Below are 13,486 nucleotides of genomic sequence, written 5' to 3'. Positions count from 1 at the left end.
CAAATTAATAATAATTGATATGTAAAAGTTCCATTTAAAAGGAACTATCAGAGTTCATAGGCTACAAAAGCAATTAACCGCCCTTCATTACCTGCTCTACCCTCTTTTTTTTCTTTTGTTCTCTTTTCTATTGCCCATGGCACGGATCCAACCCTTCAAAACACACTCACTGGAGTAATCTTTACTCATTTGAGTAAGCCCATTGAACTCATGTGAGTAAGGGTTGCAGGATTAAGGCCTTTCAATTGTAATCACTTTGCAGGGGTTCCAGTGATTCTGCTCTCAGTAGCAGTGATGTAAATACAGAATGATTTCACTGGAATTATCTCACATGTGCATCAGTATAACGGGAGCAGAATTTGGCTCATTGTTTCTTTTATTTGGCTGTAAATTACCATAAACAACTATGGGGTACATAGATAATAAGAACTGTGCAAATTATTCAATTAGTCATGCAAATAAATAGCTTCCCTCACAAGAACCTATTAATATTGTGTGTAGAATAAAGTAGTGGCCTTCTCAGTAAAGGTTTTAATTGACCATGAAGACTGAACTCTCTTCTCACCATAGGTCAGAAATGAGCAACATTGGTGGGATGGGGTGGCAGAGTGTTCCTTGACATTATCCTGCTGTACTTGTCCTGGAGACAAGGAGAGGATTTCAGTTTCCAGGTCTGTTAATCCAGGACTTTTGTTTGTTTGGTTTTTTTTATGAGCACTAAAATGTATAAAGAAAACAAAGAGGAGGTGGTAAGTGGATCAACTTTGTGGAAAAGATTGTTCTCAGCTTAGCTTAAGCCTGATGGAACAACCTGTATCTTTGAATGTTGCAGGTAGACAGAAAATCAAAGGAAAACAGGGGGTGCTGAGGGAGAATCCTGCTCTAGGTGGTAATGTAACTTCCACAAAGCCATGCTGTGGAAAGTCAGATTTCCAGAAAATTCTGCTTTGAAACAGCAATTTTTGTTTATTCGTAGCAGGCGGAAGTATAGTACAGTATAACCCAAATGTAGAATCTAGAGGGGAAAAGTCAGTACAAGTGGCAAACAAATATATTTGTTACAGACTACCAAGCAGCTTTCTTAACATGGTTTTTGTACACACCTAGCATGATGGGGCCATGACCAGGTTTGGAGCCTCTGAATACTACTGTAATACAATAAATAGTGATAAACATGGTGCCTTAATTTTAAGGATTCTAGTAACAAATTTGCAATACCAAAGCCCCTTTTGGGAAGGACCTATAATATGATTTTTAAACAATTATTTCACACAGTTAAATATCCTGTTTATTTTTACTGCTAATCGCTGAATGATTTTTAAATTCTCCAGCATTACCATTGTAGAAATCAGACCCATATTTCTTACATGGCAATGAAACTACACCTCTACCCCGATATAACGCTGTCCTCGGGAGCCAAAAAATCTTACTGCGTTATAGGTTATATCGAACTTGCTTTGATCCGCCGGAGTGCGCAGTCCCGCGCCCCTCTCCCCTCCCCCCCCCCCCCCCCCGGAGCGCTGCTTTACTGCATTATATCCGAATTCGTGTTATATCGGGTCGCGTTATATCGGGGTAGAGGTGTAATTCTTTGTTTGACATGAGAGACTCTGATCCTTATATTCATGCAAAGGTTGGCAGAACAATGTGCTTTTCTCTGTTGGATTTCAGTGTGTGTTGGGAACAACTGAGGTTTCAAACTTAGATGTATTTATTCCAGCCATTTTCTTAAACATAATCCTTAAATAGAAAACAAATGAAGATGAGATAAGAAAAAAACTTCAGTTAAATTCTCTCTGAGAAACATTTCATTCAGCTATCTGCAATAATTTGTTTACATACAGTCAGGGTGATTTCATGGTATTCATTTAGCTGTGAACATACTTTACTTGAGAGCTGTATGTTACACTCAACCTGCCTGCTGATCGTTCATTGATTCTAATTAAAATTTCTTTTGTGGTTTAGAGCATTAAATGGCTGTAAGTGTTTATTACTAAAAATATTTAAACGAATTGTTTTGGTATGCAACCAGGGGGTCCAATACTGCAGCTCTTATTCACACCTGAAGTCCTGTTCCCATGGGTACTCCCACTGAAGTCAAAGGGAGGGAGTATTACTCAAGTGAGTTAGGGTTGCAGGATCAAGTCCCAAATTTGCATAAAATAAAATAATCCATTTGTAGTTATGAGAGGACAGTTTGGATGAGAATCTTAACAATCATGTTTCTAAAGTCTGAGCAAAGTGAAACACATGTTTTCAACAGGGAGGGAATTCATTGGGGAAAATACTCCTGCACGTGCCATTCCCTTCCCCCTCTCCCCCACTGTCCCACTTAAATTTTACAATAGTATTTTTTTTCAGGGTGACTGTTGTCTCTTCTGGTCTTCTTATTCATAATATTCCTCCCTCAGGCTGCTTTCTCTTTGGTTCATACAAGTATGTGATTTGCAGCTGTGCTTTACCAACCTTAGTTGTTTGACCAGTGCTTGATTATTGTTTGTTTTCATCGCAACTGATGTCTTCTGGGGTTTTAAGTTTAATGAGTACCTCTTTTTCCCTGAGGATTGTCTGTCTGACAAAGCTGGTTATTTCATGCATCGCCTTCTTGCCAAAAACATGCACTCTCACATCTACCTCTAGGCAGAGTTTGGCTGACTTGTTGCATTCACATTAGGAAAGTAACCAGGGAATTCCATCCCCCTTTTTTCTAAGAATGAAAGGGGACATCACAAGATTGAGTTGACCCTGTATATGTAACACAACATTCCACCACAAAAATGCAGCCTCCAACAGTAGGTAGTGCCCTGAGGAATAACTGGTTGGTGGACCTGAAAAGATTCATAGGATCATAGCAACTGAAAGCTTTTGTCAGATTCAGAAGCAGAATTACTGGAAGAAAATAAGAAAAGCTGTTGTAACACTATATTTCTAACTGGAATTATTCAGGGGGCTACGTTGTGACTTGGACTACCTTCTCCTTGTACCCTGGGGCAGCCTGCCTGGACCCTGAGTCCAAAGCTCACCTCTGAGCAGATAGCTGGGAATTGGTTACAGTCCTCACTCTCTGGCCCATGCCCCTTTGGCTATATCGGTGCCGGAGGGAGAAGGGGTGTGGTCATAATTTGCTGCTGTAATAGACCATCCGCAAATTACCACTCACTTCCTTCACCTCCAGAACACGCCAACAGAAGTGGAATCATGACTCAGAAGCCTGGGTTGTAGTGTCCCAGGGCTACTCCTGGAGTGATGCAATTTATGCCCCAACCCTTTCAGGGCTGTGCCTAAAGACTACATCTAAGCCAGGAAGTACTGGCAATTTCTAAACTTAAGGGTGTTCAGATAAGTGCAAAGATTTTAGAACTCAAGCAAAATAAATTATTTAAACTTTTCCTAATCTAAGAAGCTTTGAGTTCAGTTTGATTTGAATTTTGAGCAGAGATTTGTTTATATTGTTTGTAACATTTCAACGTTCTTTCCTGGAAAAACAAACAAACAAACAAAACCTACTTCATAAGAAACAAAGCAACAGGATCCTCCACAAAAAAGCCACATTGCTTTTGACATCTTCTGAAACTTTTCAGCTGAAAACCAGTGGAAATCCTGCCACATCATTTCTTTTGGGGAAAGGATGTCTCAGGATCCAGAGGAAAACTCCCTAGAGTGCAGGGACTCCATGGAGAGCGTACCTCAGTCTCTTTATCTTAGTCCCTCCTCCCTAAGCATAGCTCGCCTCAAAATGTTGAAGACATTCATTGGATGCACCTGTCCCTCCATCTGAGCTGCAGAGTGAAAGTTAACATTCAAACCACCAGCACTAAGCCCTAGGGGATTTTCAGGTAAGATTTCCATGTTGCTGATAGGGAATGATATTGTACACCTCTGAGCTCCTTTTCAGCTGGCTTTCCTTCCCCTTCCAAATGACTGATCCTCCCAAATATTCATGGGATTACAACCACACAGTAATCAGATGGAGGGGCATAAATCTGTATTGGAGAAGGGGAAAATGCTGCAGCTCTGGCTCAATCCCATCATCCTTCCCCAACCTTGCATTCTGTGCCCATTGGCCATATTTGGCCTATATTTGGGTTACTTTCATCTCCTTAATGTCTAAATGTGGGGGGAGAGAGAGATGGTCCATGAGAGATGCAACAAGGGTCCATATTAGTATTTCATCATCACTGTCCTACTCTCCCAATCTATACTGCTCGCCACAAAAAAAACCTGCTGCTGAGAAACAGCAATTATTATGACCAGTTACTCTGTGGATCAAAAATCTTGAATGTGATTTCTCCCTAAAGACACATAAATACAAATCAAGAATCTACCTATCTTCACGAATTGTCAGGGATATAGAGACGTGGACATTAATGAATAATGGAATTGCCTGGCAATGCCACAGGTCAAGAAAATAGAAGACATTTATGCCTGATGTTAACTGAACACGGGCATGCCCAGTTCATTGAAACTATTGTTTTAAATTTTGTTTAGCCAGGTGCATACAACACCATCATAATTCATATATGGTCAAGGCTGGTGAGACAGAGTACAGTATTTTATTATATACTACATACCTGTAGGTTTAATGAGATGCAAGGGCCAGGATAGAGAAGAAATAGCTTATTGGCCCTCTCTGTTGGCCATTGAGAGAGCAGTAGTTGTATCAACACTTACATGCATCTCATGTAACGTGTTCTGATTGGCTAACAGAAAGGGTTGTGATAGTCATACTCCCGGGACATCAAGAATGACCTTAGGGTAAAGAGACAGTGAAGTTGGTAATTTCCATAAAAGACATCATCCTAAGAAACAATACTAGGTTATGCCCTTGACTCTACAGAGTGAGAGTGTGTTAACATGCTATTTTTGCTATGTATACTAATATTTCTATAAATACCACTGGAAATGTTTTCCAAATCAGAGAAAACATGAATTGTGTTTAATATGTTTATAATAAAATAGGAATTGAAATCCATATCATTTACATAAACAAAAGTCTCGATTTGGAAAAGTGGCTTCAACAATTGTTTAAATGCTGCTAAAATACAAAGGGAAGGTCTGAGGTATAACGTATGGCCATAAGCCATTCAAACTAAAATTCAGTTATGCTTACTATTCTGAACAGTATCCCAAAAATAAACTTGATGGTTTGCACCAGAGTGCTTTTACCTTTTATGCCAAATAGCAAATTTGAATTCACTAATTACATGCAGGTTGGGATTTTAGCTAAATGGCTTGGATTGACCTATCCAATATTAAATTATATTATGACATTCTGATGTAGAAAATGACTGCAAACTTGTTCTAACTAGGATTATATCAATAAAGTACTCACATTTCACGTATTTTTCTCGTAGTCATAATAAAACAAAATGTTTGGTTCCTTACCTACTACGGTTACATTTGTTCTTTCATATATTGCCAGGCTACTGGTGTGCAAACACAGATGTAAATATATACTGGCAGATGGGTGATTGTTTGAGTTCACACAATAGCACTGAGTCATCTGGACAGTTCCAGTCTGATCTTGCATGTATCCCATTGTAGACTCAATGATTTTATGTTCAAAAATGCAACCTCACAACAAACAGGGCTCAATTAACCACTTCCAATTTTCTCTTTATTTAAGCCTTTATCCATGCTTATGTTTTGCTGCACCACTGTATTTTAATCTGTTTTAGAATTCTTGGATAACTCCTAGACAAACACCCCTCAGTTCACAAACACACATTTTACAAGTGCTGAAGGTATATACAGATTCTTTAGCTTAGGAAAGAGGTAATGATCCGCTCCCATGTTCCTGGTGACCTCAAAAGTCCCAATGAAGTCACTGGGATTTTATCAGGCACAAGAAAATTCAGAGTAATCTTCAATATATGCTATAGAACCATTTGAACACTACATAGCTAGAGAATGAATGACTCAGCCCTTAGGATTCTGCGACTTAGCACAGGGATATCACCTTCATATATGTAGGGAGTGGGTGTGTAAATATATATTTTTTCCTATATTTGTGTGTACATATGAATGATAAAAATAGTTAATGTTCCATAATATAAAGTTGCATTGAGCTTTCCAGTGAAACCCTGATTTGGCCACAGCTCTACATTCCTCAAAGAAAATCCTTTTGTTGTTTGAACTTGTTCATTAATGATTTGCTAAGGTTTGGGATCTATGCCCAGATGCTAAAGAAGAGTGGCACCTCCGTTCTAAAGCAGTGTGCGAGCTGGGCATCCAGGTTCTCATGAATTGCTTAAGTTCCAAAGAAATGTTATAGTTGTGCCACGAAACTGAAGAGGTGTAGGAAAAGCACCACAGTTCTAAAGTAGCATGGAGCTGTGCACCAGTATGCTGAAGAAGGTGTCAGAAACACACACCATTCTAAAGGAGTGTGGGTGCTGAGCATCCAAGTTCCCAAGAAGCACAACAGTTGTGCCAAGGTTCTGAAGAAGTGTGGGAAATATACATAGTTTTAAAGTGGCATGAGAGCTGGGTTCAAGTTTTCAAAGAAGTATGGGAACTGAATGGGAATTCCAAAGAATCCTAGTATCTGGATCCCATAGTTCCAAAGAAGAGGGATAGCTGCCCCAAATCTCTGACAAGCACAAGAAATATGCCAAGGTGACGTACACATCTCCGCTCACATCCTGGGTCAATGCCTTCACTACAATGGAACAGCTAACTCCTACATGTCCTTCTGTGGAACTCATCTAGCCTGCAAGGAATCTGGAAGGTATTATAATATCCACCTTCTAGCCCTGCCTAGCCTAAGTGAGTTTTGAAGCTACTAGATTAATTGAGCCTGGAGCAAGAACTCTCCTCTGCCCCAATCCTCAAAACACCAGGATAATCATATCACCCAATGAATCTGAACTAATGTAATAATTACAAATGAGATTCTAAGCCTTGCAAGGATACCTCAAAGTCCTTAGTAAAACATACTGGATGTTAGGGACACTTTGTCTCCATAGACTTAATGAAGTATGCAGACTTCTTAAAGTCCATAGCAAAGCAGTCAGAAAGAAAAGTTTTTAAAAGTTTACAGGTGTCAATTTGAAGAAATTCTAGTGCCATTCTAGCATGTAAAACACCATAAATCTAGGATATAATGTAATTTATTTCCTGTAATTAGTCAAAAATATATGTAGATACATTGAGGTACCAGAATTTTTTTCTTGATTGCTTTAGTGTTTTGATAAAGTTATCTCTAATGACTATAACGACTAATGACTTTAAGCTAGAGTTACATTTTTGGAAGTATCAATAACCTTATAGGGAAAAAATACACACAAGAACATTGTCATTTTAACAACCAAACATTAGAAAGGCAGGACCCGCAAATTCAGTTCAGAATTTGATAGTATAAAAACACCCAGTTAAGTTACTCCAGACAACCTTATCTCATTTTTACTAGCATCTTGGAGGGTGGGGAGGATTAGAGCAAGGGTAATTTTTAAAATGATTACTTTTTTTATTAAATTTAATATTTGACTTTTTTTGTTACTTTTAAGTTACTGTGTCTGAGGGGAGGTGTTGGTTTTTTTGTTAACCTTTACTCCATCTTCAAGTACTGGTGTGTGTGTGTGTGTGTGTGTGTGTGTGTGTGTGTGTGTGTGTATATATACACACAGAGAGAGAGACCAGTACTTTTAATATATATAAAATATATTTACAATACAATATGTGCAGAAGAGTTCAAGTTTAAATGCAAGTTTTGTTCAATAAAACATTCGCTAGTTCATATGTTGGATTGTGTTGTAAATTCTATGTGGTATTAGAAGATCAAACTTTTACATAATCCAGCTATCCTATTTAGGAAAGCACCTGCTGACTGCAGTGTTAATTTGCATGAGTGAGGATTGCAGCCTCAAGCCTTTGTTTACTTTCACTCTCCAGTTCCTCAGTTCTCTGTGAGGTGCTTGTCACTCATATCTTATATACCTCAAAATTGCTAAGCGTTTCCACAGCCCATTGAAGTCAATGGGAATCTTTCCATTGAGTCCAGGAAGCTTTGAATCAGGCCTAAAGCTTCTATTGAGTTCCTAGAAGTAGAACTACAGGTAAATATTGATATTTTAACACAGTAGCTTTTATCACTACACAAAAGATGTTTTGACTGATACATACTTTGGGTTTTATGCAGGTTCAATGGGAGTAGATCACATTAGGTTTTGAGGTTTTGTAAAATCTATTGCAGTATATATTTCCATGTTGATATTTATCACAGGCTATAATGTTCTGTGATGACCTTTATCACAGTATGTGTTTCTGTAGTGGCAGCTGTGACAATAAGTATATGTTCAAACTGGTTAAAAGGATATATAGAGTTTTTTAGCCAACCTTTAATTCCACTATGGAATTCACCTCTACAGAATATTATTGTGGCAAATAATTCCTTACAGCTGAGCCAAATCTGAAATAGTAAATTTGAATTTGGTTGAAGGTTGGCAATTTCAGATTAAGCTAAGAATTCATGAACTCAAAAAACCCAAAGAACTTCTTTGCCTGTATAACTTGTATTAAAGATATACAAGGGAATTTTATCAGCCCAGTTAAGTACCAGACACCCTTTTTGCAGCCCCAATTTGCACCCACAGAATGAATTGCTGGCGCAAGAACTTGTGTCATTAACTACCTGACTTGCCCTCTTCTGAAAATGTACCTCACGGTTGAAGTATGGGTTGAATAAATTCAGAGAAGAGAAAAATGAAATTTTGTAAAATGTTGCAGAATTTTATTTGCAGTGAAATGATGTGCTCTGATTCACCCCTATAATTCACAGTATTGCCAACCCCAAATGTTCAAAAATCATGAGGCAGGCTCACCAATAATCATGAGATTATGTAAAAATAATAGATTTGGTGTTCTTTTTATTTGCCTTCTGCTTTTTGAACCTTTAGGCTGCACAGGGGTCACATTTTTTTGAAGCTTTCTCCACTGCCACAAGGGCTAGAAACTTACTTTTTCTTTAAGAATGAAGGCTGAAATCATCACATATCCACTTGACTCGAGGAGCTGGGCTTTAAGGAAAACAATAATTATCATGAGACTCATGACAAAATCGTGAGAATTGGCAACACTGCTTACATTTCTGTTTAAAGGCTAGTTACTTTCCAGAAGGCTCTTAAACACAACACTATAGTGATTGATATGCAGTTCTCACAGGAGAATATTTAAAACCAAATACTTTAAAGTTGAGAAACAAATTGAGACTTCTGAAGTATATCAGGACCACTGCAGGCAGGAAAGGAAAACAAACCGGCACAGGAGCTCTGGGCAGCTCTTCCTCTTGAAAATAGTTGGAGGGTCAAATCTTCCAGTCCTTAAACAGGTAAAACTCCTACTGTCATCAGTGCCTCCACTCATAGATATTAACATGTGCTCAATAACTATACACTTAAATATCTGAGCCGGGCTACACATTTTATACACATTGGTTCAGGGACTATGTTTTCTGACATATTCTGAACAGTGCTGAGCACATAGATGGTGCCCAGTGAATAATACAAATCATGACAATAATCGTTGACTTTATGGACTCTATGGATGCAATTTCTGTTCTTTGCTCTGGAATTGGCCTGAATACAGCTGAAACCCTAAGAAATTGAGACATAAACACATCTGATACTTCTACAACACTTTCTCACTCCTGCCTTTACTCAAACTCAAAAAAAAAAAATTCAAAACAAAATGGTGTTGAGTTAAAATGTAAAATTTCACAGCAGCCATTACTCTGCAACCCAGCGTATGGCAGGACCTACCACTCCTTGGGGGTTTAGTGATCTCCTCTCATCTGACTCTCGTACTCTCTCTTTCTTCATCCTTCCTGACCTCTATGCTGCTTTTCATGGTGTCAGCCATGACATCCTTCCCAACCGCCTTGGGACTGTTTGGTGGAGTCTCAGAGAGCTGCCCTTCTTGGTTTTGCTCCCATCTGTCAGTCCTTCCCCCCCGCCCCCAGCAGAGAAAGGGGCTGGTTCAGTGGATGGGAAGCTAGCCCTGAGATACCTGGGTTCTACTCCCACCATGGACTTCCTTTATGACCTCAGGCCAGTGCCTTAGGGACAGAGTTTCAAGGTTTTTAGGCACCCAAAGATGCAGTTAGGCATCTAGTGGGGTTTACAAAGCACCTCACCTTCTAGGCACTTTTGAAAGTCTCACTAGATGCCTAAATACCTTTGAAAATCTGGCCTCTAGTTTCTCTGTGCCCAGTGCCTCATCTGTACAATGGGGATAACTGCTCTACCTCACAGAGGGGCTGTGAAGATAGATAGGTTAGACATTGTGAGGCGCTCAGATACTATGGTGATGTGGCCACATGAGTACCACAGGTAGAGTGGGAACTCTATCTATACCACTGCTATCCCTTCCCTCGGTTTTGGCCCCTTCTTTTCACCTATCCCCGTGACAGCTCCCTCTTTTCTGAATGTAACTTGGGCTGTATTTCTTCTGAGTCCCCTGTGTTCTGTCTTCAACACTGCCCCCCCCCCCCAAGCCCCTTGCAAAGGGGTTCCTGTTTTATAGGCTCATCTAACGACTTCCAGATGCTTAATTTAATTACCAGCTCTTTCTTATCTTAATCACCCTGCCTCTTTTTGTAAACAAAATATGGACTCCCTGCCCCAGGGGCACAAGCTGGGAGCAGCACCTCTCCTCTGCAGAACTCACATTTCACACTCAGGCTGTGCTGCAGTTAAGAGCTCTGCCTGGGGCTAGGATGTGCACTGCAAGCAGAGCTCCTGTACGAAAATGCTCCCCCAAAATGCTGGCCTTGCCTTTTAGGTAAAAAATGTGGAGTCCCTTGTAACCAACATAGGGGGGGGAAATTCTACTGTACAATGGGAAAATGGCATGCAACATCCACTCTGCTGCTAATGTGCAGAATAATTTTATTTTTAACTAAAATGTATTCAAGTCCCTATGGGGCTGAGAAGAGACCATTAGAAAACACATCTTGAGTTTTAATAAGCACTGTAGAAAGCAATTTAAGTAATTATCCAGAAGGGAGCTGGAAAGAGCTGAGGGCATAGTCAGGGTAGCAGGAGGTAAGGCTGAGAGGGGAGGAACAACAAAGGGTGGGAACAGAGAAGGAAGGCGGGGCAGAGAAAGGCAAGAACTGGTTATGTTTCAGATGGGGTACATTGGGAGGGACTAAGACTGGGATGAAAGTGTTTAGACCAACCTGTTCCTTTTTCTTTTAGACACTGACAGTGCATTTCATGGGGTGGAATTTCTGCCAGAAGATCTTGGTGAGGCTCTGAATAAGACTGCAATGAGAGTGAATGAGAAATATTCCTCTCTACCTGCTGAGGAGAAGGGGATTCATATTATCAACATCCGAGCTATTGAAGACATCGGATACATCCAGCGTGAAAGTACAGTGAGTAGAGCAGTTATTAGATGGTACTTATCTTCTGGAGTTTTGTACCCTGACTCATCGCCCTGGAATCCGAGTGCTTTTATTCTCAGCACCATCACCCCGCTGCAAAAATATATAAATGTTAAAAATATATGTTTGGGGATTTGGATAGTGTGAGTTCTGCACTATTCCTTGTCAGATGTGAACAGTTATCAGCAACCACAATACAGGCAACTTTAAAGGGTTTGTGTTGACTCATATATAGGAGGAAGGGAGTGGAAGAGATTGAGGGATCCTAATTTGAGCTAAATCATATAAAGGGCTGCTTATTCCCAGATTAAACAAACCAGCAAACGAGGCAATGGCAGCTTTTTGAATCTGTGTGGCTGTATTGAAGAGAACCCTTAAATGTCTAAAAATATGCACCCAAAAGCTACACATCTGCTTGCATTGATAATGTTACACCAATAACCTGCAGTATAGATTCCTGTTGTCTGAATGGATTTTCACTGTTATTTGTTATGCCTTCATTAAATTTTTTAATTAGAATGTTTGTACCTTAAATACAACATTTAGAAATTACTCCAGGGGTAATGTAGATGCCCAGGTGGTTAGGAATCAGTAATGTCAAATACATGTAAAAGGTCAGAATGTGTATAGGTGTGTTGATACCACTGCTATCCCGCTGATCAATGTTGTCTCATTGTTTCCTTGAACTCCCTTGTCCGTCTGTATCCATCTGTTATCTCTTGTCTTATACTTAGATTGTAAACTCTTTATGGCAGGATCTGTCTTTTTTTTTTTTTTTTTTTTCCCCCCCCCCTGTTTGTACAGCATGTAGTACAATGGAGTCCTGGTCCATGATTAGGGTTCCTAGGCACTATGGTTATACAAATTAATAATAATAGATGAGGGAATAGAGGTTAAGAAGGGCTGAAACAACAATGTTAAATGATCAAGGCAAATGTAGTAGAAATAGAATATTATCTTCCACAATGGAGAAAGAATACTTAATTGGAATTGACTTGGGAGTGAAGAATAGCGCATGAACAGCCTCCTAAGTGTGGGGATTTAAAACTAAAATGTCCTTTTAGTGGTTTTACCTTTAGATTGAGCAGTTTGATCCTCATTTGGTGTAAATCTACATAGCTCTGCTTATTTCAATTTAGCTACACTGATTTATATCAAATGAGGATATGGCCTACCAATATCTTCTCAACTTTAACTCCAGGTTAATGCAGTTATTGGTTTGGGAATTTCCTTAGCATTTTAATAGCATTATAGCAAGAAATTCCTGATATACTTGCCATGTGGAACTGTGTATTCTCCCCCAAGTACATAAATGATATTATATTATAGATTACAGGAGTGTAGCCGCTTGGTTAATAGAACGGCACCAATATTTCTTCCAAGCTGTACTTGCAAGCTTCTTAAAATCTTTCCACCTTGCCAGTTCAGATGTGGACTTCATGATATCCTCATACTGTAGAAATTGTATTGAGGCCAAGACTATGGACTTCTTAAAGTCCTTAACCGATCAGGTTTTACCACAGTTTAAGTAGGACTCGGGGGTGGGGCGGGGCAGGGGGAGGGGGGAAGGAAGGGAGGGAGAGGGGATACAGAGCTGAGAATCTCAATGTCTCTGATATATTAACCCAGACTTGTGTTTGAGCTGTGGGGTGGGAGGTGTTTGTCTCTGTGTTTCCCTGTCCCAGTGATTTTAACAAGTTCTAAGATCAATTAGATTCTGTGTTGGGCTTAGAAAATGAAATGAGCACATGAGCTGCTTAAATACTTGGCTGAATCCTTTCAGTGCTTATAGTCTCCATAGAAGATCATGTGGGAATGAAAGCTGTACAAATGTGAGTCCATTTGGGACCGAGAGAGGAAGGAGCCATATTTTTTTGTACCCTAGAGCATTGGCACATTTCCCTGCTTTTTTGGATCCTCAGTACAGTTCCCATTCTGTTTCTGACTCATGGTGCTGTTCCCATGCTTTTTTGGAGCACTGGTGCAGTTCTTAAACCTTAGCAAATCACTTGTGAATGACTCTAAAATTAAACCATCTGTACTGTCCAATCCAAACATATGCACTAGAGCTCACCAAACACTCTGGAATAAAACACATTT

At 39.6% G+C, this 13,486-nt stretch overlaps 1 protein-coding gene across 6 annotated transcripts in view; it reads left to right on the top strand.

The window, feature by feature from the left end:
• Positions 1-13,486, top strand: part of ANO1 (anoctamin 1) — a 115,224-nt gene that overhangs the window by 33,788 nt on the left and 67,950 nt on the right. For 4 of the 6 annotated variants that reach the window (XM_065402747.1, XM_065402746.1, XM_065402745.1 and 1 more), the window contains exon 1: positions 11,270-11,377. In XM_065402747.1, the coding sequence (XP_065258819.1) occupies positions 11,270-11,377 (108 nt within the window). Of the gene's footprint in view, positions 1-11,198; positions 11,378-13,486 lie in introns of those variants that run through there. The other 2 variants (XM_065402743.1, XM_065402742.1) reach the window with 1 other exon arrangement.

Source organism: Emys orbicularis, chromosome 4 (assembly GCF_028017835.1).
Source record: "Emys orbicularis isolate rEmyOrb1 chromosome 4, rEmyOrb1.hap1, whole genome shotgun sequence".
In the NCBI taxonomy this organism is placed as follows: domain Eukaryota; kingdom Metazoa; phylum Chordata; order Testudines; family Emydidae; genus Emys; species Emys orbicularis.
The sequence above is the reverse complement of the archived record's forward strand: the minus strand, read 5'-3'. Positions and strand labels throughout refer to the sequence as shown.